Genomic DNA, 27500 nt, shown 5'->3' with positions numbered 1-27500 from the left:
GCAGCCCCAGTGAAATGCTGTTGAAATAAAAAGGCGAGGGAAGTGTGGAGACATCAGGAATGGCTATGAAAGTTGGCATATGTCACTGATAATGCAAATATAAAAAGCATGCTAGCACACAAAAACAACAGGCTAACATAAAAACACACTTTTGTGACACGGCCGTTATTATTATTATTTATTATTAAAAATGGACAGCTTAACCACTTGTGTACTCTCACATCTATTGTTAAATTGAGACATCAGAAACCTGGCAAAATCACCTACTCCAAGTCTTGAAATCATGTGCTGATGTAGCCGTGTGTCTAAACAGCACTGCATTCCACAGGATACATAACGGAGTCGCAGGTAGACAAATGTCATCTCTAAAATTAAAACACACACCGCAGCCACCAAACAGCTTTATAGAGAAGTCCTGGATTCATGCATTAGCCTTATTTAGCTTATATTTCAATGGGACGCTGTGTTTATTTTAATTTCGCACCCAGAAGAAAATCATTAAGAGGGGGTATTGCTAATTGTGCATTAGGGAGGGAAATATTGCCGTATTTGAAAGTGAGCTTGGTTAGAGATTCCAGGCACATTTCAAACCAACACCCTCGCCTGACAGCCTTTCAGGATTCCTGCACTGCTTACACATCTCAAAAGAGTCTTCAGTAACAGGCCTGAATTTAAGCTTCTGTGTCACGGCACAACACAGCTCTCCTTTATCACCATATAAAGATACATATATAGAATTCTCTAAAAAGTGAAGAAAGCCAAGGTTAAAAAGGAGTATATCAAGTGCTTCCCTTTGGACCGAAATAGTCCGTTTTGACAGCTGACTCTCTGTCTTTGAAAGAAGGCAGCATACATAAAATAAATACAATAAATACCAGGTTGCAAAAAGGGAAAAAATAAAATCATTGTAACTGTCTACAATATCCTGAGCTGCCTGTGGAAGAACACAAGATCCTCTTGGATTCGTATTTGTTTAGTATGGGATTTCCTGGATGGCTAATATCCACACAAACAATTAGACATGGGAAGGGGAAAGGCAACACTTCTTTAAAATTTGAACTGCAAGTTGTATTTTTGTAAAGGGCTGAGCAGGAAACTGAGGCTCAAATTTAAAGCAAGAAAATTTATTTTCTAGTTAAAGATGAACATGTGTATATTTCTTTTCTGCTTTGCTAAAGCTTTTCAGACCATGGGACCTTTACGGTAATGTTTTCATTTTCTTTCAAAAGTACAGGAACTTTGAAAATGACAAATAATCACAAATGCACACAGTTGTAATTATACTTGCCTTAAGCGTCAAAGCTTTATATGAGACCTGTTGCTAATACCAGTACCACGGAATGATCTCATCTTTCATTCTGGCTAAATTCCAACATACAATTTCATTAACCCAGGTACTGCAGGTGATAAAACTCATTTTTCCCTAAAGAGACAGCTAAAAAGTACCAGTTATACATTTATGAAGTACCAGCAATCAAAATTATGGATTTTCTAAAAGGTTTTTAACTACTTTTATTGAAAGGAAAATCGCTGTCTCAGACTTTTGTGACACTATTGCTAATAATAAATTTTACCATTTAGACATAGCAATAATGTGGGAGATGGTGTCAATAAAAAGTATGAAACAAAGATGATCCCTGTCTCTTAAGTAATGCTTTCTGATTAGATACCGGAAATTAAAAGTGGGAAACATAAACTAAGCACCTAAAACTCCCATATGTGGTTATGAAAGAAAAGAGGTATTGTTCCAGCACAGTATACAACAAATATCCTCAATGGAAGAGAGAGATGCCCATTTCATAGCTATCTGTCCACTTGGAAAGCTGACCAAACGAAGTAAAAGAGGATTACCAAGTAACTCTTATCTCCATATTAAAACGATACAAAGTAATGATAGTTGTGATAATATCTTTGGGCCACTTCGCTAAAACTTTTACTTCTAATATTATATACATCACTAGAGGGCAGTGTGGTATTTAGGCCACTCTGACCTTTTTAAGTGATGCAACTATTGGAAAGGTCTTGAACTTCCGTACAATGTCAGTGAGGTTAATAAGCATGCTGTAAAAACCTGTGGCATTCAAATCTGAACTCCACTCTGCACGTTTGACAATCTGAGGAACAAAATGAACTGTTTGTGTGTGTGTGTGTGTGTTTTCAGATCTGTTAATAGGCAAGGTATATTTCACAAAGAAGAGATTTCATACATTTTGGTCATCCTGTTAGGTCACTTACAGTAGATTAACAGCATGGAAAACCTTTAGCCAGCCACCTATTTTATGTATGTTTGAAGAAGTGAACTGCCAGGGCCATGTGTTTGAATTTTAAGACCATACATATCCTTGGTATATATACAGGCTTCGATATATGTAGGCTTTCCTCCCCCTACACACTCCTCTTCTAACATTGCACCAATTTTACCAGAAGTCTCTGTTTTCTTAACTCTGGAGGTAACTTCAGCTCTAAAACTTTCTGACACGCAAATAATAGCAATTAATGCATTTGAAACAATTTATGATTTCCGGCCTTCCTTCAACGTGTATTAGCATATACCTGATCTCTTTAATGTGCACTTTTTCTTCCCAAAAACCACAAGCATAGTTGCTGGAATTTCATGTGGAAGTGCTTAAGGGGTTGAAAGTTAACACCTTTGTGAGCTGAGCAGCCTCACAGTGGCTGCTAAACAAAAGCCTCTTTTAGAAGCTTTCCTGAAATGTTTTCTTAACATGTTCCAAGTAGTTTTAGGCAAGCAACTAAAGTAAACAAGATGTTGCCATGATAAAAACACTTGTGAAAACATTGCAGAGTGTGCCGAGAGAGTTTCTTTCACACAAGTCCTCCTCAGTTTTATTAAAACTAAAATTCACATGATGCAGATTACCAGCAAGCCTCCATTTACAAATGACAAAAATCTCTGTTTTAAATATATATTCTAATGCGTTACTACTGCTCCTACAAGCACTCCAAAATCACAAGCACACACACATGCACATGAATACTATGCAGGCTACTGTGTCAAAAGTTATTTACTCTTGCAAAATAATAATTTGATTTAGAGGAAGAGAGAGAAAGAGATGTAAATAATATTGGATAAAACCCCACTGGGGTTTTGAAGTACCATTTTTGTTAGTCCCTACTGAAAATATGTTGAAACGGTGTTTGCCAATATCATGAAAAGAGTTTTCCCTTAAAGTTAAATGGGCATATAGTCAGGGTAGAAACAAAGGTTTCCCAAAGTTAGTTGCCCATCTAATTACATCTTCCTTCCCCAGGAGGGAAACTTCCAACAACAAAAACATTTTGTCCCCCTTTCCCTATAATAAATGTACATACTGTTCTCATGCTTCTTCTCTGCATTCTCCTGGGAAGAGCTCTCAGCAAGCACACACTGCTAGATCACAATCTCCTATGGGTGTTCTCTAGGCTCCATAATGGAGTAAGGTAAAGGGACCCCTGACCATTAGGTCCAGTCTGGGGTTGTGGCGCTCATCTCGCTTTACTGGCCGAGGGAGCTGGCGTTTGTCCGCAGACAGCTTCCGGGTCATGTGGCCAGCATGACTAAGCCGCTTCTGGCGAACCAGAGCAGCACACGGAAACGCCATTTACCTTCCCGCCGGAGCGGTACCTATTTATCTACTTGCACTTTGACATGCTTTCGAACTGCTAGGTTGGCAGGAGCAGGGACCAAGCAACAGGAGCTCACCCCGTCGCGGGAATTCGAACCGCCGACCGTCTGATCGGCAAATCCTAGGCTCTGTGGTTTAACCCACAGCGCCACCTGCATCCCTACCATAATGGAGTACCCTGGAGCAAAATTTTACCACGAAAGCCTGCCCATCTGTGCTTTGCAAGAGAGGCATACAACTGGAAAACAAAGTCAGCAACCCAACAACAACCAGAAAGGCTGGTTGCTGCCCTCTGTTTCACTTTCAACTGCCCCCCCCTTTAATTCAGACATGTGGTTTGTACATGGTATGTGAATTTAAACGTAACAGTGTCGTAATAGCCTTGGTGCAAGCTATGATTTGGAAACCAATGTCAAACCATGGTTTAATAGCCTCCCTTTGGCAGTCCTTAAAAACTAGTTCTGGAAAGCTGCTGTAGGGTTCAGATATAACAGCAAATCATGGTTCAGCATTGTGCTGGAACTGTGAACACTACAACGTTCCCAAAACAGGCAAGCTATGTGTTTTCGAGAAAATACCGGTGTAGAGTTTGGAAATAATGAAAATCTAACTAAACTACTACAATTTTTTTTTTAGGTACTCAAGAACCTCCTGCATAGTATGCCCATATGGCAGTGACCCACATAGGGTTCTAAGGAGCAATTTAGCTTAAATTAAGCCAGCACAAATCACCCCTGTTCCATACTTTACTTGGGAGTAGATCTATACCTAAGCCTAGCAAAGGGAAAACAAGACTTTAAAACAGAGTTTGACTTATATCATTCATTTTGCTGGCTTAAGTTCTGCTGAGTTGCCAAGTCACGTGACCAAGCTGAACTGAGTTACGAACCAAAGGAAGTTCCCCTGCTCAGACACATCCCTCACGGCCTCCAGAACATCCACTCTTTTGTGGTTTATGCCAGCATAAGATCCATCTGTCTCAGATCAACCATCGGAGCCCCAGCTAAACCCAGATGAGGGAGCTATGCTGGGAATCTGCTGGGTTCAGCAAGAAATCTGCTGAATCCGCAGTCACTGCAATGGATCTTGGGTTTGGAATCCTTCCCTCAACCGCCTGGGAGGGTGGGTGTCCCTAAAAAAATGAATCCATTTTACTGGGATATCCTAAACCAACAACAGATTCAGCCATGCACTTTCTAGAGCAGCGTTCCCTAATCTGGTGTTTTCTAGAGGTTTTGGACTACAACTCCCACTGTCCCTGATTATTAGCCACTGTGGCTGATAAGAGTGATAGCCCCAAACACCGCAAGGGGTATCAGGTTGATGAAGGTTGTTCTAGAGAAGGGCAGTATTGCAAGAGTACTTTGACATGGAACCTGTGGGCTGCTCACTGCCTTGCTGTGTAAGGAGGGCAGCAAGCCCAAAATTAGACACCCCTTCCCCAGCCCTTGTGCTGCCTTCCTAAAGCCAGCTAAGTGAGGCAACTGGGGTTTGAGAAGTAGGCTGGAGGACTCTAGGATGCTGTCACAGCCCTCACACCTCATTCTCCAAACCCAACACCTCACTTATTACCTGGTGGCAGGGGGTTGTCAAATGTTGCTGAGGGCCACCAAAAAAGGCCTTGAGGTACACATGAGGTTGCACGTTGGATCGCCCTCTTTTAGAGCGTAGGCAAATTAAGGCCCAGGGGCCGGATCCAGCCCAATCGCCTTCTAAATCCGGCCCGCAGAAGGTCCAGGAATCAGCATGTTTTTACATGAGTAGAATGTGTGCTTTTATTTAAAATGCATCTCTGGGTTATTTGTATAATCTCACTGTAAACAAGTTGTACAAGTGACATTAAAGTATTTCAATTTGTGGGGCATAGGAATTGGTTCACCCCCCCCAAAAAAAATATAGTCCAGCCCCCCACAAGGTCTGAGGGACAGTGGACTGGCCCCTGCTGAAAAAGTTTGCTGACCCCTGCTCTAAAGCATCTAGATTGCTCGGATCCCAAACTGCATGTGTTTACCCTACTACCCCTAGGTTTGAATTATGCAGTGACTATTGGGAGTGCTTACTGCATATCAAATTACTACATGGGTGCCAAGAAGCTGCACACCTTATCAGCCCTCATGTACTTTAATTTCAAAGAACTACCTGTGTGCCCAAGAATGGCATTTATCTATAAAAGAAGAAAAGAAGCCCAGTGGCCCTTCTACTGCCTCCCATATTATACAGCATTAGATATTTGAGGCAGAGCATACAAAAATCTGCCTGCATTTTTGTTTTCTTGCTGCAGAGAATGAGACCATTCTGTCACAGCAGTAAAAAGTGGACTTGTTTTTGTTTTTCTGTATTCGAGGCAATGCAGGGTGTGTTGGTTTCATTAGATTTAGCAGAATCACCTGCTGGTAGCAGTTAGTTCTAACTGATGGTACAATTGCATGACAACCAGTGGCTGACTGCCTCAAGGGGTGGAGGGAAGAGAAAACACAGAAAACCCTTGTGTAAAACTGCAACTTATTTTGAAAAGAAACAGGGAAATGAATGTGTACAATAGCTTATGTGTCTGCTGATACTGATAAGCATCCTCCTGTTAGCTGTGAGTGAAAGACAACTAGGATTGTTATTTGAACAGAATTTATCTTTAAAATCAAAGACCTTGTAGTGTTCCTTACCTTAGGAACAAACACTACAAAATGATTACAGGTAGGGTGTGTGTGGGTGTGTGTGTGTGGGTGTGGGTGTGGGTGTGTGTAAAAAACCACCCTTGGTTTTTTTCTTTTCTTTTTTCTTTTCCAGCCTTTATTATATTCATTTCTCAGAATGTATAAAACAAAAACAAGACTCCCAATTTCTTTTCTTATCTAGGAGAATTGAGGGCATTATAAAAGATTAGCCCCTTTTGAAAAATGCTTTCTGCCCATGAAATTATTGCAGAAGCAATGTTAACAGAGTTAAGTTATGAAAGGCTATGAGGGTCACAGACAATATGGCATAGAACTGACTACAGGCGTCCCCCCACATAGGCAGGGGGTTAGGTACCAGGCCCCCAAGTGCATAAGCGACACCCGTGTTAAGTGGGGAGCATCCTCTAAACACTCTGTAAATGCCCTCTCTGCTGCTCTCTCTCCAATCCAGACCAAAAATACTGTATCCAAAAATATCCACAACTAGAATTGAAGCTCTGGGGCCGGCTGGAGGCTGGAGGATGCACGGAAAAGCGGACAGTTTTATAAACGGGCAACACAAGACAGATCGACTAGCAAACATGTGAAATGTGGAAGTTAGAAAGAGCACCTTTGTCAATGGTAGTTTCCAAAATGACAGTGGTAAATACAAAAACAGACTACAATTTACAAAAATGGAATGCCTGCAGGTACCGTACCAACTTGTCAGTAAGGTAACTTTTATACCGCATTTAACACTGTTTTGTTTTTTGGTAGTGAGGAGAAGTCTGTGTCAAACTACAGGGGCTCAATTAATATAATTAGAATTTAATTTAAGTAGTGTTGACTTTGCTTATTAGATACTTATGTGACACAATTAACGATGAATGTAGTTTTGACAGTCTGTATTCAATAAAAACAGTTACAAAATCAATTAAATAAGGAGGATCGACTCCGTTGCTTCTGTGTTGGATCTAAGGTTTGGTGAAAACATATACAAGAATGACAGAGGACTGTCATAAAAACCCGAACACTACTGGATGCGATCTGCACATACAGCAGAGCTGTGCCCAGTAATCTGTTGATCTCAGACTGTGCCGGATGAGGGAGGTCCTTTGGCAGTCACCCTGAAATCTCCTTCTGCCCAGGCTTTACTGAGGACAACACAACTTGCACATCATGTGTATTTACAACAGACACCTTTGACAGGAAGCCACTGACAGAAGGAGATGTTTTCAGCTCATCCAAAGGTAGATTCATGCTTAATGAAATATATGGAATGCCAAAAAATAAATAAAATATTCTTACTTTAGAAATGACTGGAAATCTTCGCATACTGCTTCACAGCCTGGCCATTTGCATACTCCGTGCCCATAAAGCGGATGGCTATGAGAGTGTTCTTCGTGGGATAAACTGATGGGGGAGGGAAAAAAGCAGGAAAGCATTATAAGGTGGTGCTTTGAATGACTTTAACTTGCTGCAGTGTTGAAAGCAAAATATGTAAGTATAAACACATAAAAAAATGAAATATTCAGGAACGCACAATTCCGTTTTGTTTCAAGGAAGCCCTCCTTTGAGCTTTACAACAGAAGAGTCGCAAATGTGTCGGGATTGTAGCAAGCAGGTTATGTGTGTCTGATTGATTAATTAATTAATTAGAAGTTTTGTTAAGAACTGAAATAAACATAGGAAGTGAATGCTGGGAACATCTGACAGTGTAGCTTTATGTCTTAGATACAAAAAGTGTTTGAAAATTGCATATTTACAGTAGATGGAAGACTAAATACCCTTGTAGTTTATATCTAGCATCTTAAGTAACTTTGAGGGTTATAGGTACTCCAAAATACTGTGTAAGACAAAAAGAAAGAAAAGCACGCATATCTGTGTTATGGCATCTTTAACCCTATCACAACAGACCTGCATGCTCCCCTCCTCTTGATGCCTTCTTTGCAGGTCTGTTCATATTTCTTAGCAAAAAGCGAATGTTTCCCAACTATAAAATTCATTTTAACAAGAAACGTAGCAAAAAGGGAATTCTGTCATTTCACTGGGATAGAAGGGTGCCATTAACAGCAGCACTGCTACCTAGGCCACCAAGACAGAGCTTATAAAAAGGTGGTTGGGGGTGGGAAGCACCTTTTCAAACACTGAAGAGTTAAAACTCTAGCAGGATTCCAATCAATACATAATGATTTGGCCACACTGCTCCAAGTCATGAGATGCTTTGATCCAGGCCATGTGGTGCTCAGGGAAACGTATCTGTTGCATTAACTGATGAACCATGTTCTGAAATATCTTTACTCAACTTCTGCATGAAAACGTCTTCAGCAAAGGAAATTATTTTTTCCAGACAATTTCCATAACCTTAAATGACTTTTTAAAAGAAGAAATGTCAGTTATCTTGAAGGGTGCACTTTTTTGTCCACATTCATTTCTTCTCCCAAATTGTTTTGTGTGTGTGTGTGTGTGTGTGTGTTCAGCTGACTCTCTTGCAAGTTGCAAGCTCAAAAGCAAAAAGATGTAAAAATAATAATAGACGTGCATGTGTCTCTATCAGGCATTAACTACAAGCAGGGGTTGGAACCCCCAATCCCCCCCCCCCGTCATATTCAACACATATGAATATGTTACAAATCAGTGTAAAATCTTACTTCATAATTGCTTTTGGCGAACAAGAGAATGAGCAATTTGATATTTTTACTGGCTGAATTGTAAGGGTTTTCATTATTACTGAGACTTATATCACACATTTCCTCCAATATAAAGAACCCCAAAGCAGCATACAAAAACCAACATGTATGATACACACAAACAAAACAAAACCACTATAAAATCGCCAATAAAATTCCATAAGCTACAGAGCAACCAACAGAGTAGCTGATCAGCAAAATAGAAAATTAAAAGTTCTTCAACCAAATGCCTGTTGATTTTTTTAAAAAAAATGTATTTACTTATTTCTTAAAACTACTCACTGTGGGGGGCCAATCACATTTCTCCACTATGGTAAATGCCCTGTTTCTTGTCACTGCCTCCTAAGGATCTTGTGAAGGTGGGGCCATGAGCACAGCCTCTCCAGCTGACCTAAAAGCATGTGAGGGACCATATAGGGCAGGGATGGGGAACCTGTGGTCCTTCCAGATGTTGTTGTTCCTGTCATCCTTGACCATTGGCCATGCTGGCTGGGGCTGATGGGTGTAAAGATGAACCACATCTGGAGTCACTTCTAATATTATATTTGTCTGGGGATACCCAGCCAGATGAGCAGGGTATATTATTATTATTATTATTATTATTATTATTATTATTATTAAATAATAACAAATTATCAACCCACCCACCAGCCCCCTCCCAGGGCCCTTGGCATGCGGGAAGCCAACACGCCCTAAAATGTCCAATTCCCTCTTTACCAGAGGAAGAGCTCCGTGGGGAAGGGGGGACGGTGGCTTACTTTCGAGTAAACGCAGCTAGACTGGAGCTGGAAAGGTGGGGAAAGTGCCTGTGGAGTCGTTCTGGCTGTAGCCGAGCATACGCTGAGGGCGCCCAGTGGCCATAGGAGATGCCGGCGGGCGGAAGCACCCTGAGGCCTTGGTCATGCTCGATCAGAATCCTTTACACGATCCACGCATTGGGCATGTCTGGTCTAAGGCATCAGGAAAACTTCTCAATGGAACTGAAAATTTATCTATGCCTGTTACCCTAATTTTTCCATCACTGGAAATAGGTAAAAAGATGCTACACCTATTACTTTTCAAGTGCATAGGTTAATCTCCAAGTTGGAAATCAATTTAATTTGTAGTTTGCATAGCTGTACAAGAATCATTTGCTGCAATGTACGTTAATTTCCATCAGCAATTAGATTCCAGCAACTGGAAGCCCATCACTGAAAATAGTGGAGAAGAAAAATTGGTTGGGAAAATGTTGCTGCAACATGTGATTCTTGGGCTGCAACAGATTCTGGTGTGATCCACCTAAATATAAGACACAGACTGCTGTAGGTTTGAGCTATCACATAGTTTTACAGTGTACCCTCATGCACATTTTAATCCTCCCATTGCATACACAAAACCCACAGCAGGTCAGAATGTCAAAATACAGAACATTTATGCTGCTGCTGTTATTTTATTTATATAGCTCCACAAATGTGCAATGGCACTGCATGAAGTACAAGAGGACAGGTCTGTGCCCCAAAGGGTATACAGTCTACCATCTGACGCATTCGAGATAGAGGAAGGAGGGGAAGAGAGGCACAGTAGAAGAGGAAGAATGTGCTGTTGTGTCAATTATGTGTACTTGAGCTTAGTTACTGGGAGGTTTGGGGATTATCCTGCATGCTTTGTTAGCTTTGAGGTATTGGAGATGCCTTCTAACAGAGCCAGTGTCTTGCTTTGGAAAGAACACCAGACTTGCTCCAGGGAGAGGGGTATTCAAATCGTCACTCTGCCAGGAAGCTAACTGGGCAGTGTTGGGCCATTCACATTCATTCAGCTTAAGCTGCTTCACAGTGTTGTGAGGATAAATGTGGAGGGAGCGATGGGTAACATATGCCACCCTGAGTCTCTTAGAAGGATAGCCATCGATCAATCAATGCAAATCATATCCATGCCCACTATATTGGTTAGTAGAGATGGCAACAACCTCTGTACTTTCAATAGATAAGAATAACAGCAAACTGTTTTGTGTGGTTTCTGAATTTGGATGTCACAATAAACTTTGACTGTAATGTAAATTAGCTGAGCCTCCCCACCAGGCTAGAACACTCTTCCCAGCATCCTCTGGCACACAGTCACAAGGTGAAGATTAGAACCTTTCGTTTCTAACTTAGCAAAGTTTAGTGTTTACATCTGAACTATAAACTGTATTAAACTTAAGCACGCTGACACAAGACAGCATCATAAAGCATGGTTTGAAGATGGGTGGTTTCAAACAAACCATATTTAAGATTGTCCACAGCTTGTGAAGTTTGGATGGCACAGCAAACTGTGGTTAAATAAAAATGGAAAAGAAAATGTCTGTATTCCCCCTGGTAGGAGTTGGAGGGAGCACAGGGAAGGCTAGACATGTTCTCATCATGATAAACCATTGTTCATCGTGACATCCAAACTCTGACAAAGTCTCAATAATAAAATATTAGTCGGATAAAGTCACACATAAAGACATGTTATCTACGTGTAGTCTTGCTATGTGATATAAGTATATTTCAATAAACTGTTTTTCAGCTGCTAGTTGTAGGGCTACAGTTTTTAAAAAGAGAAGAGCACCAATTTATTTCCTCAGGAGACAATTCAGCTTCATACTGAAGGTAGAAGGTCCATTTTAGGACAAGCTCTGCTAGGAGGATTTACAGCTGATATTATATCACACCCAGCTGTTTTTAAATTGAATATAAGACTGTGTTTTGTTGACTTGTTATCAACTGACTTGAACAGAAGAGCAGGAAACCAGGCACTCATATTAGCAGCCCATTAGGATCAATGAAAAAAAATTGTAGCTATGTCTGTGTTTTTTGTTTCAGTACCTGGCAGACTTTGCAAACATTTTAAATCACAAGCACAAAAGCCACACAAATGCAACAAGGAAAGGACAAAATGTCCATGTGTTCTATAGTTGCCAACTTGTAAATGCCAGTGCAAACCACATATTCCTAATCTGTTTTTTTAAAATATATCTAATAAAGACTAATAGTGCTCGCCAATTTTATGAAAACATCCCCTGAGCCCTATATGTGAGTGTATATAGAATTCTGCACAGCTGTGTTCATGTTATGAATCATGAACACTGCTTTCTAATATGTAATCTGGTGGCTTTTGCAGAATCCTAAAAAATCTTCATTTTCATTTTATATTTGGAAAATAACATAATTTGCATGCCTAAGATATAGATGTAGTAACAAAACCCCCACTCTCCATAAAAAATATGCACCAAAAAATTGGGAAAATCAGTAAGACCCATTCCCCTGTACTATCTAAAAAGGTTTGTAATTCAGAACTGAAAACAATCATGCCAGGACTATACTTCATGTTTCTTGAACTATTGCCATCAAGTGCTGACAGTGTTATTTTCCTCCCATACTCACAATTAAATTCCATGTGAAAAATAAAAGCGAAACCATTTTTTGTGTGCTATTCATATTACTTGGGGAAAATAAGGGACAGAGAGAGGCAGAACTGAAGTAGTACCAACAGCAGTTCTCAGAAGTCCTTGGGTAAAATCAAGAGAGCTGCCAATAACAGGATGTGTAGTTAAATGGGAACCTAAAGCCAAGATCACTGACCCCACACTGCAGTCTCCCCTGCAATCCAGGTGCAGCCAAGATTGCTGCCCCCTACACTGTGCAGCAATGCAGAAATGGTGATCTTTTCTCCATTGGCCAGCCAATGGATGTTCTATGCATGCTCTAATCCACTCTGAATCACATTATGTGAAAAACGCACAGGGGAAAAAATTCTTTTCACTTTATTTGAAGAAACATCCTAGTAAATTATCAATATACTGGGGCAGTGCCATATTTTGGTTCCTCGGTGCTTTATGCACACTACATGTCTCCTAATGAACATCAAGTGAGAAGGGAAGATGTATGTTTCAAGACAAGGCGAGCTGTGATTAATATTTGCCAGGAAGCCGTGAGTGGCTGTAGTTTTTTGGCATGTGACTTATGTGCTTGAAAATATGACTGTTTTCTTTATACCTTTATGGCATATATGGGTATAAATGTAACATGCATGTCACTGCAAAAAGCGTGAAACAATCTTTTTCTCTCCCCCCCCCCCCGAAGTTGATTGTTTCATATTGGCGACCTGCACCCACTCAGACAAGGCCTTCCTTTAAACAGGCACACCAGAAACAAGATGCCCACACAAACAGGGATTTTAAAGAGGCTCTAGAAAAAGTAAAATATTGCAGCTGTAGAAGAAGTCTAAATGAACAGAGAACTGTATGTGAAATTACAGTACGGATTCATGAAGCTAAACACATTGGGAGAAAGAACAGGCGTGCTGTTTGAGCCAGATCATCATATTCACTCTTAATAACTGGAAAACACCTACCCATCTCTGGGATGTAGTGGAAAAAGGTCAGACAAATAGCTTCCTGTATTCTATACACTGAGGAGTAACTTTGGTTCCAAGCCCAAACAAGACTTGGAGGGGATCTCATCTGCTTCAATTACTATCTGTTAGGTGGGTCACTATTCAGAGCTGCAATCTGAGAATAATTTGGCAGGTAGCATACGCCTGTTGTTGGTGAAATAAATCTATTTTAAAATCAATATACTGGTTGAGACACAGGGGCAACTTTCACATACAATGGAATACACTTCCCACCACCACATGAAAAACAGGCTCTGGCTAGGAAACCCGACATGGATGGAGCAGCCCTGAACCGCTAAAGAAAATTAGTTTCGTAACTGACAAAACTACTGAGAACGGCTCTCTCTATGGGCCACGTCCAGACAGTAAAAGCATATGCATCGGCTCAGGTGCAGTCCTGGCTCTAGACATAGAAAAGCGGTAGAATTCTAGCAGACTGTTCAGAGATTTAGAGATTAGCATTATCCTCGGGTGACAGTAGGGCTACCAGGGGGTCAGGGGAAACAGTGGAGTACTTCTTGGTCAAAGGCAAGTCCATGTTCTCTGCCAACTGAAACTTCTGAACAATTCCCCAAGGACAGCCCTACATAGAATGTATTATAGCAGCCTAACCTTGAGGTCACTAAAGACATGACTATTCAAGTATGCACAATGGCAAACCACACTTTTCAGCACGCCCGATAGCACAGCCTATACATTTTCTAGACCAAAACTGTTTTATAAGTGCACTACTGACTGAAAGAAATGGCATTGTTAGGTACCATCCTTACTGCATGACAATGACTTGTAGAGTATGTGCTCATTTAATAAAGTATAAAGAGATTCATTTTTCCCTTCAATAGCTAGCACAGAATTAAAAAACAACAACAACCCTGAACTGTTCTTAATAGACTTATATCAATAAAAATACTGTTCTAAAAACATAAAGGCCTAATTATACTCTTAGACAGACCTTTAAAATTTCCGCACAACCTTCAGTGTCTATTCTATGATCCTCAAGAGGGTTGCAGAGAGTACAGCCTTGAATGGGTTTAGAAATGTAGTCTGGATTTTGTGACATGATTTGTTGATACCAGTGAATCTATCTTCACACAGCAACCCAAAGCAAAAATCAAATAAACAATTAATTTGGTATACCACCCTTAATCCAAAAATCTTAAGGAGCAGTTTTTACCACTGCCTCCTTCAAGCAGGCAGGGAACACTCCCTATCGCAGAGAGGCATTAATCACCACCCTGGCCCAGCCAGCTATCCCCTCCTACCTGCTAGTTTTTATCAGCCACAAGGGGCAAGGGTCAGGAGCACAAGTGGTCATCCTGACCGATCCAAGTTATCTTTGTCTACATCATCAAGCCTTACTAACTGAAACCTATCCAACACAACAGGACTAGACAGTGCTCTGGAAACCCCCTGAGATTTAACTGCTGTAACAGTGGAGTCAAGATCCTGGTGGATGCTAGTGACTTTATCATCAAAATGCTTTGCAAACAAGTCACAGCGAGCTGCTGCCAGTTCTGTCATCTCCTTCAGGCCAGACTGTAAAAGGCCCCATCTGCTGGATGGCACAATGAGGATGCAATGGAGACAGTAAAGCATGCCTTCTTTGCTGCCTTCACTGCCACTAGGTAGGCTTGATGGTGAGCCTGTTTGTTTGAACTAAGCTCTGGAGTATACCAGCGAGCCAAATGGGCTCCACAAAGCAGCAGAGGGAGTGCTCAGGGCTATCATGTCAACAACCCGAGCCATTTAGATGTTCCAAAGATCAGCCAGGGCTTCAACAGGAGCACCAGTCATATGAGCTGGAAAATCCCCCAGAGCCATCTGGAAACTTGTTGGATCCATTTAGCCTCTGCGGGTGGACCATCCTGATAGGTCCCTAGCTTTCGTAGAGGCGGAAAAGTGCTGAAATCTCAACAGGACGTGATCTGACAAGTACCATACTGAAGTCTAGTATCTTTAAAAATACAACACTGAATGTTGACCACATGGTGAGAACATATACTTACAGTGCAGTCCTGTACATGTCTACTCTGAGTTCACCAACTGCAAGCAGAGTCAATCTCAAGGGCAGGATGACTCCTCACCCTAGAGAGGAGGTGAAAGGCTTCAAAGAAACCTGCCTGTCAAGTCCATTGGGAAGAGTGATCCCTGCCATCATCAACAGAGAAGTGAATATTCCATGCTAGGAATAGTTTGACCACTATAGTCCATGCACTGGTAACCTTGAGGCTGGATTACTGCAATGTACTGTATGTGGGGCTGCCCTTTGGCCTGATTCAGAAGCTCCAACTGGTGCAGAATGTGGCAGCCAGACTGCTAATGGGGACACCCGGCTGACAACATGTGGCACTATTGTTAAAATATCTGCACTGGCTGCTCGTCTACTACCAAGCCAGGTTCAAGGTCCTTGAATTAATTTACAAGTCCTGAACAACTTAGGTCTTAGGATACAAGACTACAATGAATTGGTCTCTGCAAATAAGCTGGACAGCTACTGGGCATTTCACATAGGTTTATTATTTAAAAAGAACCTCTTCACATTGCAGATGTCTTTAATTTGTTTTTACCACGTGTGTCACATACCAATGGGTTGCAAATGGCCATGTCTTAGTAAATGCTTGCATATACAGTGATACCTCGGGTTAAGTACTTAATTCATTCCAGAGGTCCGTACTTAACCTGAAACTGTTCTTAACCTGAAGCACCACTTTAGCTAATGGGGCCTCCTGCTGCCGCCGCGCCGCCGGAGCATGATTTCTGTTCTCATCCTGAAGCAAAGTTCTTAATCCAAGGTACTATTTCTGGGTTATCGGAGTCTGCAACCTGAAGTGTATGTAACCTGAAGCGTATGTAACCCGAGGTACCACTGTATATATCACTCCTTCTATTGTTATGGTATAGCATAGAGGAAACACGCCGTCATGTAAAAGTGCACAGCATTCCCAAGATACTTGTTACAAGATGTTTTGAACAGGCTAATAAGAATATTCATCTAATTTTCAATAATGTGTTCAGCTAATGTCCTGTTAGTTTGCTTACAGAGACTCAGTTACTGGGCTATTTGAAACAGTTTAAAGACAGCAAGCTTGAGCAATCTGCCAAGGAAAAGATGGAGCAATGTCCTGTGTGCCTATCATTCGGTCTTTGTTGAAATGCATAGTTTTCTTGCCCATTATCCTCATCATCTCATTTTCTTTCCTCTTTCTGGTTCTAAAATCATGTTTAATTAGAGGATTTCACATCCCATCAGGATATCATATTCATGCAGAGACCCTGCCACTGGAATGATGGTAATTTAAATCTAGTGATTGTCAGCTTTGTTCTCCTTAAGAGGCTGAGCCCGTTGCTATTATTGGCACACACTATTGAGGTAGACAGGAGCCACAAAGAAACTTTGCACTTTCCTAGGATGACCATTGCATTGTAAGTACTGCATGTCATCCACTAAATTCAATGATAATCTCAACTGCCATTTGCCTCGTTAAAGTTAGGATCTCGTGGAGAGTTACAGACGTCACAACACAGCAGTCCTTGGTGTCCTGTATCTGGAAAACCTGGAGCTTGTTAACATAAAAGAAAAGATGTATAGCACAGAAACAGCTTTATTTTAATTTATATTAATTACCTACTCTTCAACCCAAGGTGCCAGGGCAAGTTAGAACAATTAAAACACAATTTTAAAAACAGTTTAAAACAACATGCAATCACGGAAATAAAGTGGGTCCAGATAGATAGATAGATAGAGTAATGGAACGGGTTACTTCTGGGTTTCACCACTCGCGCATGCACAGGCACTCAAAATGACGCCACGTGCATGCGCAGAAGCGGCAAATCGCGACCCGTGCATGCGCAGACATGGGTTGCGTTCTGCTCATGTTGCGAATGGGGCTCCGGAATGGATCCTGTTCGCAACCAGAGGTACCACTGTAGATAGATAGTATCAAAGGCCAGGGTAAAAAGGTATGTACAATGAAGATATTAGAATCATAGAATTGTAGAGTTGGAAAGGGACTCTGGTGATCATCTAGTCCAGCCCCCTACAATGCAGGAATCTCAGCTAAAGCATCAATGACAGATGCCCACCCAACCTCTGCTTTAAAACCTTCCAGGAAGGAGAGTCCACTCCCTGCAGAGGGAGTCTGTTCCACAGCTGAACCATCAGAAAGCCCTTCTTGGTGCTTAGTCGGAATCTCCTTTCTTGCAACTTGAATCTATTGGTTCTGGTCCTACCCTCCGGAGCAGGAGAAAACAAACTTACTCCATCCTCCATGTGACAGCCCTTTAGATATTCCTCTCAGTCTCCTCTTTTAGAGGTTAAACATACCCAACTCCTCAACCATTCCTCATAAGGCTTGGTTTCCAGACCCTTGATCGTCTTGCTTGCCATCACTGGGATAAGTCAGTATTTAAGACTTGGGTAACAAATTACAATACAGTGGTACCTCGGTTTACAAACTTAGTTCAGAAGTCCGTTCTTAAACCAAAACCTTTCTTAAACCAGGAGTACTTTCCCTAATGAGGCCTCCCGCTGCCGGTGCCCTTCCACCGTTCGGATTCCATTCTTAGACCGAGGTAAACTTTGCAAACTGGGACACTATTTTCGGTTTTGCAGAGTTCGTAAACCGAATCGATCTTAAACAGGACTGCTCTTAAACCGAGGTACGACTGTATACAGAAACTGATTGGCAAAACAAATGCTTTCTTATCTGAATATAAACAGAACACAAAGCCCAGGAATCATTTAGGGAAAAAATGTAATAAGGATGTAAATCTGAGAACAAGAATACTCCTGGGTTATGCAGCAACATTCCATCAACCCTAATAAAATAAAGGTTAAGGAAAACTTCTTTAAAATAATTCACCAATAGCAACTTACTCCATATAAAAATACGTCTATTTAAAAATAGGCCAAAGCGCTAGCAGGTGTCTGCCAGACAGACCTGTCCTCACTGTCCTTTAGGGCCACCCCCAACATAATTTCCAAGACAACCTTCTCCAAAGCAGTCCTTTCCTTTCCTCCAGATCCATGTCTGGCCAATCTGCACTGTGAACTACATGTTCTGTACTACTACTACTGATTTATTATTTATACCCCGCCCATCGGGCTGGGTTTCCCCAGCCACTCTGGGCAGCTCCCAACATAATATTATTATTATTAATCATAATAAAAGCGATAAAAGATCAAACATTAAAAACTTCCCTAAACAAGGCTGCCTTCAGATGCCTTCTAAAAGTCAGATAGTTGTTTATTTCCTTGGCATCTGATGGGAGGGTGATCCACAGGGCGGGTGCCACTGCTGAGAAGGCCCTCTGCCTGGTTCCCTGTAATCTCACTTCTTGCAGTGAGGGAACCGCCAGAAGGCCCTCAGCGATGGATCTCAGTGTCCAGGCTGAACAATGGGGGGTGGGGTGGGGTGGGGTGGGGTGGAGATGCTCCTTCCGGTACACTGGGCCGAGGCTGTTTAGGGCTTTAAGAACAGCATAGTATGAGAAATGTACACAGTATTCGGTTTTTCTAAGGGCAGGTTCATCGCTTTATGTGTGCAACATGCAGGGGATGGTTTGCATCTGTGCATGAGTGGAACATCACAACTCATGGCATCATATTGTCTCACATCAACTCAAAACATTATGCTTTTCAATGGAAGAAATTAAAACGTTCAGCCTCTGATCTTAAAGAGCACAGGAATCAAGTGAAGAAGAATCAAGTATGCAATCATGTGCATAAGTAGTCCTGTTTAGGCATTAACCTGAAAGTACAGTGGTACCTCGGGTTAAGTACTTAATTCGTTCCGGAGGTCCGTAGTTAACCTGAAACTGTTCTTAACCTAAAGCACCACTTTAGCTAATGGGGCCTCCTGCTGCTACCGCGCCGCCAGAGCACGATTTCTGTTCTCATCCTGAAGCAAAGTTCTTAACATGAAGCACTATTTCTGGGTTAGCGGAGTCTGTAACCTGAAGCGTATGTAACTCGAGGTACCACTGTATGTGGACCGGAAATGCACTCTATTCTCAACCCAAGTTAGCTCTTTGAAGTTGCTGCTTGCCATGGGAGGGAAGATCTCACTGGCATCCATGAAAGCTTCACTCCCAACACTAAACAGCTGCTTTAGTGAGGCAGATCAGCCCCCCCAATGGCAGTTATATAAAGCTTCAACAGGTCTCCAAACTATGGATTTAACATGCAGTTTTGACCTGAAAGCACCATAGCAAAACTGGGCAGTCAGTGGATGCTGCCAAAGAAACAGTAACATATATGAAAAAAGGCATTCCTTCTGATATTTTACTAAAGCCTAAACAACTCCAATTTCTTCGTACATTTTTCATTGTGCCTGTAAACGAGGAGTCAACTAATTTAAATTCCAACACCAATTTTAGGTGTGGATTCCTTTACCCATTTAATTGTATTGCATTTCCTCCTCCTCTGATCACTTCAGTTTTTATTTCAATTTGGTACCCAGGCACCTGGAATGCAGAGCACATTAGAAATACTTTGACAGGGAGAATTTAAGACCCAGCATTTTCTAGTCATTTCATTGCTAACTAATGAGAACAATTTCTTCTTCCTTCTCTTTTTAATGTCTCCTCATGTACTTACATACTATCATCATGGCCTCCCATAGCCTCTATTTTCCTAGGCTCTAGATATTTAATTCCCTTTAATCTTAGCTCATAGCCTATTCCCTTCAAACCCTTTATCATTCTGGTTGCTCACTTCGGTATTTGCACCAGTATTCTTTTTTGTTGTAGAAATAAAAATCTTTCCTTCAGGTTTGTTCTTAGCATCCTAACTGGTGTCACTGGTGCTCTATATTTTATAACTGGAATAACAACTTTTAAAATGTATAAGAAGGTGATTAACACCAATATCACATTACCTTTAATAAAAAGAAGGCACTGTAATTTCTCATCTTGCCTCCTCGTACAATTGCTTCTTCCAAGCTGATGTTTCATTTTATACATGTATTTTGATTTTCAACTTCCTATCAGAACCACACTCTACTTATCCTTGCTAAATCTCATTTTATTCCTCTCTGCATAGTTCTCTAATTTATTCAGACAAAGTTGGATTGATTCGGTATCTTAGGATCACTTTATTCTAATTAAACTAACATTTTGCCTGTTTTTCTCACTGATCTTTAACACAGAAATGCCTTATGCTCTTGAATATATGATTCATTTTGAGGACCAAAAAAAAGCAAGAAAGGAAAAAAAGCAAAACTCTGGCCCTTGTTCAACAGGATTCTTTAGAAGGGGGGGCGGGGAACATATGTCTAACTTTCAGCAAATGAGTAATCCCATTAAATTTTGTAGTATGCATATGTCTGAACTTAAACACCTGCTTGTACATCAGACTGAACTGGAGAACAGCACAAAATGGTCATACACTGTATACAATATTTTCTACTGCACCTTAAATGATAGGAGGGCCCGATTCTGCCAGCACTCCAGAGAGCAACAGAGCAGCAGCATTAAAAGAGATGAAAAAGCCCCAATGTCTATGCAATGAGTCGTCAAATGGGAATCATCCCCCCAAAATCCAACCATCGTACAAAATCTATTATTTTAAAGGCAGGGCTTAAAAAAACACACAATCCCATCTAGGTACCATTAGAGAAGAACTAAAGTGGTGCAGCAGGGATAATTGGTGGACCACACTCAGAATTAAAAAGAAATTAACTGTATTGTTCTGTACACAGAAGTCCTACCAGTTTCCTACAGCAGCAATCACATCAGCTCAGGAATCAGCCACTCCCCCCCCCCACTTTGTTCCTCTCCTGCTGGTCTTTGCTCCTCACTCTTCATAAGTGCAACACGAGAGGAATGAAAAATGCATAGCAAGACGACACCATCAAGCAGGTGTATGACATGCTTTCCTTCATTTGCACGTTATAAAAAGCGATCCGATTCCATAGGACACAAGAGTCTCTATTTCTTCAGAAAACCAGCTGAATCATACAGGTAGTGTAAATATCATATGCTATTGCAGGTGCTGTGCTTTCTATTTGTTTGTGTTTATCTAAACAGCATAACAAATAATCACGCAAACACAGAACAACATTTGGCATGATAACGGCAATGTGGGACGCAGGAGCAACCACCCAGTTTTGCTGTTTTGTAAATTTTTAAAACCTTTTCTTGATATTTTTTTAAACACATCCTTCATGTTCTTCATTAAGAAATCCCTTTGACTATGTGTTTTTTTCCTACTCTGCTGTTGGATCCGTACTACACCCCGGAAAGGGTTTTATCACTGGATGCCAAGATGTTTTCTAGAGGCTTTTGTGGAGACCACAATCAGGAAAAAGTTGAAATGAGGAGGAAAGGCAAAACACGCAATTTCTTGCCTCTCCTTCTTAATGAAAAACAAAGGCCAAATTTGTTCCAGACAGTTTTTCACCTCAAATCTAAATAAATCTATTTTGAGTTAAATTCCACTGATTTCAACAGAAACTACTTGTACAGAAGCACCCCCCCTTTTTTTCCAAATTACAGGCAATTTTGGTTAAGGAACAGCAGCTTCCAGGAGGCAATGTTGAAGACCTAGAAACAGCACCAGTCACCTTTGACTTGCTAAACTGTATTTGCCTTTATACATGCACCCAAAGTACATTATCTGTTTAAGAGCATGAAAGACATAAACACACAACCTTCAGAGATCTAACAAAATACAGTGGTACCTCGGGTTACATATGCTTCAGGTTACATACGCTTCAGGTTACAGACGCTGCTAACCCAGAAATATTACCTCGGGTTAAGAACTTTGCTTCAGGATGAGAACAGAAATCGTGCTCCAGTGGCGCGGTGGCAGCAGGAGGCCCCATTAGCTAAAGTGGTGCTTCAGATTAAGAACAGTTTCAGGTTAAGAACGGATCTCCGGAACAAATTAAGTACTTAACCCGAGGTACCACTGTACTTCAACTTTTGGGGCACTCGTATGCTTCAAGATGAGTTGTGTTAAAGCAGGGGTGAGGGACCTATGGTTCTCCCAAAATTGTTGGATTACAATTCCTGTAATTCCTGACCAATGCCCATGCTGGCTGGGGCTGATGGGAGCTGCTTAATCCAACAACACCTGGAAGGTGACAAGTTTCCCAGCCCTGACTTAGTAGGTAGGTCTGCTGTGATGGGGTAGCTGCTTTAATTACTCCTAGGTCTGCTTTGCTCATGCCTAAAAGCAGGGTATAGTGGGTTCAGGTATAGAGGGTCCTACATTGAAGGTGTGAATGGGTAAGGCAGGCATGGCGAAACTTGGCCCTCCAGCTGTTTTGGGACTACAATTCCCATCATCCCTGACCACTGGGTCCTGTTAGCTAAGGATGCTGGGAGTTGTAGTCCCAAAACAGCTGGAGGGCCAAGTCTGGCCATGCCTGGGGTAAGGGGAACTGATCCCTGATCCCCCCCCCGGTACCTTTCTGCAGTCCATCACTTTAGGCACCCTAGCTCAGACTGGAAGAAAGCTAAGCAGGTAGGGGCTGAAGCTATATAGCATAGGGAGTTAAGGCAGGAGAAGGGGCAGGGCTCATCATCTCCCCTTCTCTTCTGAACACCTTTCGATCTTAAAATTAGAAACTCCTACTTTATAACATGAATGGGGTAAACTTGTGTCACGATTAAGTTTGGCTCTAAACAACCAGAGATACCCTTTGAGACTAAAAGCCAGGTAACCACGAACTGGTATGTGATCAAATAACAACCTGCTTAGTTAACCCTGCAGTACTAGGGAAAAATACACATAAACACACACGGAAGGAAAACAAACAAACGAACAGAAAAATAAACCCGGCAAGATTTGGGAATTTTCTTGGGCATTTAAGAATTACGCACACACACACACAACTTGGATTCTCTAACAAAAGGAAGTGCATATAGCATAGGTTGCTGAGAGTTACAATTTTCCTTTTCACACTACATTGACCACAGCACCCACAGGCACAGCTACAATGTCTTTTCTGTGAATGGGACAGCTTGCCATATGGACGCAGACACTGAACAAGCTGTACCACTCCTGGCGACAAGAGCCTAGGGGACTGTCCTATATTAGCACCACCTGCGCTATGCTCTGGATTTGAAATGGCATTTAAAGAGCCATCAGAACCGTTAGCTTTAAATGCGCATGCGGATAGACACACATTGAAATTCAGATTTAAAAGAAATGTTCCAGCAAGCGTCTCTATTCCTTTAGGCACCTTCCTAAAGCAGCAGCTCTTTCTTTTGTTTACACCAGTCAGAAAAAGACAACATCCAACAGGTATAAGCAATTTTGTGCTCCGAGAATGTAATCTATTATTTACAGTTTTAATTTCTTATTCCATATGCTTTTGTGTAAGATCATTTCATTTGGTATAAAATAGGACTGTAAGGAGTGTACCTACTAAATACTAATATTAGCACTTCTCAAATAACTGCCAGAAACAGAATCGAACTCTAGAAAATAAAGGAAGTCAAGGAAAAGACACTTGGTGATATCCAACTTGCAGCACAATCCTAACCATGTCTACTCAGAAGGGAGTCCCATTGAATTCAATGGGGGTTATTTTATTAACCAGTTCTAGCATTAAAGTCTGGTGCAATGGATCATGTTTATACTGCTTAAAAGTGGTCCAGTTGTTCTGAGGTCATTATTGTAAAGTCTACAATTCCGATACATTAAAAATGAACAGGGTTTTCACCACTGATTTCTACAGGAACAGGATTGCGCCCTCAAACAGAATACGTAATATACAGTGGTGCCTCGCAAGACGAAAATAATCCGTTCCGCGAGTCTCTTCGTCTTGCGGGTTTTTTCGTCTTGCGAAGCAAGCCCATTAGAGGTTTAGCGGCTTAGCGCTACAGTATTAGCGGCTTAGCTGGCTTAAAGATCAGCTGATAAGCTGCTTAACGATCAGCTGATAAGCGGCTTAGCATCAGCTGTTAAGCGGCTTAAAGATCAGCTGATAAGCGGCTTAGCATCAGCTGTTAAGCGGCTTAAAGATCAGCTGATAAGCGGCTTAGCCATCAGCTGTTAAGCGGCTTAAAGATCAGCTGATAAGCGGCTTAGCATCAGCTGTTAAGCGGCTTAAAGATCAGCTGATAAGAGGCTTAGCCATCAGCTGATAAGCGGTTTAGCGGCTTGGGAAAAAGGGGGGGGAAAGGAAAAAAACCCCGCAGGAACTCGCAATACATTTTCGTCTTGCAAAGCAAGCACATAGGAAATCCGTTTTGCGAAGCACCTCCAAAACGCAAAACCCTTTCGTCTAGCGGGTTTTCCGTCTTGCGAGGCATTCGTCTTGCGGGGCACCACTGTACGTGCTACAATGTTAAATAGAAGTCACCTTTAGAAGTGTGATTCATAGCTATTAAGCTTATTTAAATTATTTCCCTGTTTCCTCAGAGGTTTGTCCGGGTTTTGTTTTGTTTTTCTGGCTGCCCTGCTCTTTTTTGAAAAGTTAACATGTCTCGACACAAGCAGTGAAAATGGTTAAACTGCATGCAAATAAAAATGAAAGGCATATTTCTTCTCATGCTTTTAAAATTGTCTTATTTCCGTTTCACAGTTCAGCCGAAGTCAAGCACTTGGAACATCACATTGATTTACTTGAGGGGGTTAAGCACATGTTGAAATCTCTCCAGTTTGGGGGGGTGGAGTGTCATAAAATTGTGTAACACTGAGCGGATTGTGCCCATGTAATCTAGTTCTGCGATGGATGGGGTTACAAAACATTTGTCTCCACAGATAACGTTGCTTGTTTGCAAATTTGGCTGGAGAGCTAAATCAGATTTATGTATACACAATAGCTGTAAGCCACCAGCAACCAGTATGCAAAAACACCAGCAAGTTATATTAGAGACACATGTAAGTATCTTAGTGGCAAGAAAAGGGTGGCAATATACAAAGCACTCAGATATCTGTTGGCCAGATGGAAGTATAAAACAATACATATGCTAAAATTTGGAAAAGTTCTGTTCAGCGTCTGCCAAGATTCACCCAGTCTATTTAAAGTGCCTTTGGATATACTGCTTTGGATATAGGGCTTAGAAAATGGAATAAATGATCATTATTACATCTGACCAGAAACCAGTGAACCATTCCAGTTCAGAAGTTCTCTAGTGTCAGGTCAGATTCCTGAGAACTATAAAGTGACAAACCTAACACTCTCATCCGAAGAACAGCCACGTGATGTAAGAAGCAATTACAGACCGGTTAGCTTAACATCACTTGAGGATGCAAGGTGGGAGGAAGGGGAAAGGAGGGGTGGGAATGAAGATGCACAATTTTGCAGAATTCAACATGGGAATGCACTAGAACGCCTAATGTGATTAAAGGTTTTCAACATGGACTGATGAGAAAGAGGTCAGTTGTAACTAATTTGTTGGAGATCTTGAGAGATATGATTGCCATGCTAAAAGGTAAGCTGGTGGAGAAGTGAGCTGGTGGGAGACATTATGAAATAATAATTTAGCTGATTGAGAATATAAATGTTTGAAAAAGGTTTGTAAACTTTTTTTTTATAAAAAAAAAAGCAATGAAACACCTATGGGAAACAGAAAGAGGTAGGTGCATAATTCAAAAAAGATGACCCAACTCTAGAAAATGAAAGCGATTGGAAAAGTAACAGTCATTTGTTCAAGTGCTAGTGAGGATCATAGAAACATAGGCTGGGTTTCTAGACTCTTACATCACCTTGGTCAGCCTGCACATTCTCCAGCTTATCAATATCCTCCTTAAATTGTGGCACCCAGAACTGGACATACAATTCCAGGTGTGGTCTGACCAAGGCAGAATAGAGTGGTACTACTATATTACTATCACAGAATAGAGTGGGCATTTGTTTTATTATGGCAACATTGAGAAGGCATTTTAATGAAGTGCCCAATGCTTAACCATGAGTTAGTATTCTGAGAATAAGCCACAGTGCCACACAGGCTCTTGAGCTTTCTCTCTCTTCTCTCTCCAGTGTGGACATGAAGAAGAGATTGGGAACTTCTCCTTCTGCATTATGCCCAAATCCTAAATTGTGATTAATCTATGATCCATGAAAACAAGCCAGCTTTCTTATATTGGCTTTGGTGGCTTGTTTCCACTGTGGCTTGCTTTTACTGCCCATAGTTAAAGATTAACTGCAGTTTGTAATGTTAAGCCATGGTTTAGCACAGCTTTCCTGCTCCCTGCTGGAAAATGTTTGCACCCATCAAACTATCAAACAAGAGGCAGGGATGTACCAACTACAGTAGACGCACAGAGATTAGTGAACCTAAATCAGTATTGTGTATTAACTTCAGTTGGGCCTCCTCTGAGTAGGACCAGCACTGGATGCAACCCACAGTCTCAACCCAACTTCATGAAGTGCAACAATTGTTGCAAAGATTTGTACCAAGTGGTGGGATTTATTTATTTTTTGTATAACGAGGCATACCTCAGTAGATGCTTTTTGGTCAGCCCAGAATTCTAAGGCCCACAGAATAAGGTACAATAATTCAGAAGTCATGTTTATAGAGGCATCTCCTCTATATATTAAAAGACAAAGCAATTTATATCTAACTCCTGATTTCTCCCCCTGGTAAATAGAACCAAAATGAACTGGCAATCACTTTATAAACAATCACCCCTTATGAGTGTAGAAGGGTGAGCTTTTCAAAGGTCCCCTTAGATTACCTCAGAAAGTGGGAGATGTGAGCTAGATATCTCCTGCCTAAGTTAGATAACTAGTATCCAAACTGCTGCATCTATAAGCGATCACATCTTCCTTTTTGATTATCTTATGCAAAAATATACATCAATCACACTCAGACTTCGTATGTAGCCTTCCTATATCTCAAGTCTGCCTTTGACACTATACCAAAAGAGGTGTTTTGGGAAAGACTTGAGGAGCTGCAAACAGATAAACATCTTCTATTTTGTATACAGGCTCTCTATACCAACACCTCCATTAAAGTCAGGTTGAGTGTCCTTGGGGAAATCTCTGATTCCCGCAAATTATAAAGGGCATCTTCGAAGATGTAACCATCTCCTTTCAACCTGCATATAGGGTGTGGTTACACAGTTGTTTCTAAATATAAGCCCCCACTCCACCCCAGAAATAAATAAAAAAAACATTTCAACCCTGCTTTATGAGGATGAAAGAATTCTGATGAATTTAACACAAAAAAGATTATAA

The 27500-nt window shown here is 41.2% G+C and overlaps 2 protein-coding genes across 21 annotated transcripts in view; one reads left to right on the top strand and one right to left on the bottom strand.

Annotated features, from left to right (window-relative positions):
- The window catches only part of LOC308471662 (uncharacterized protein), an 81488-nt gene extending 73954 nt beyond the window's left edge, over window positions 1-7534 (top strand). The window contains exon 4 of the mRNA XM_080995980.1: window positions 6750-7534. Coding sequence (XP_080852106.1) covers window positions 6750-6885 — 136 coding nt within the window. The 3' untranslated portion in view covers window positions 6886-7534. The remainder of the gene's footprint in view (window positions 1-6749) is intronic.
- FOXP1 (forkhead box P1) overlaps window positions 1-27500 on the bottom strand; it is a 539690-nt gene that overhangs the window by 56459 nt on the left and 455731 nt on the right. For all 20 annotated transcript variants that reach the window (XR_013982997.1, XM_080995718.1, XM_080995726.1 and 17 more), the window contains one exon: window positions 7586-7690. Coding sequence is in view for 19 of the 20 variants with exons in the window: in XM_080995718.1 (XP_080851844.1) it covers window positions 7586-7690 (105 nt within the window). In the remaining variant the exon portion in view is untranslated. The remainder of the gene's footprint in view (window positions 1-7585; window positions 7691-27500) is intronic.

Source organism: Podarcis pityusensis, assembly GCF_964106645.2.
Source record: "Podarcis pityusensis genome assembly, chromosome: 2".
NCBI classification, from domain to species: Eukaryota; Metazoa; Chordata; class Lepidosauria; order Squamata; family Lacertidae; genus Podarcis; species Podarcis pityusensis.
The sequence above is the reverse complement of the archived record's forward strand: the minus strand, read 5'-3'. Positions and strand labels throughout refer to the sequence as shown.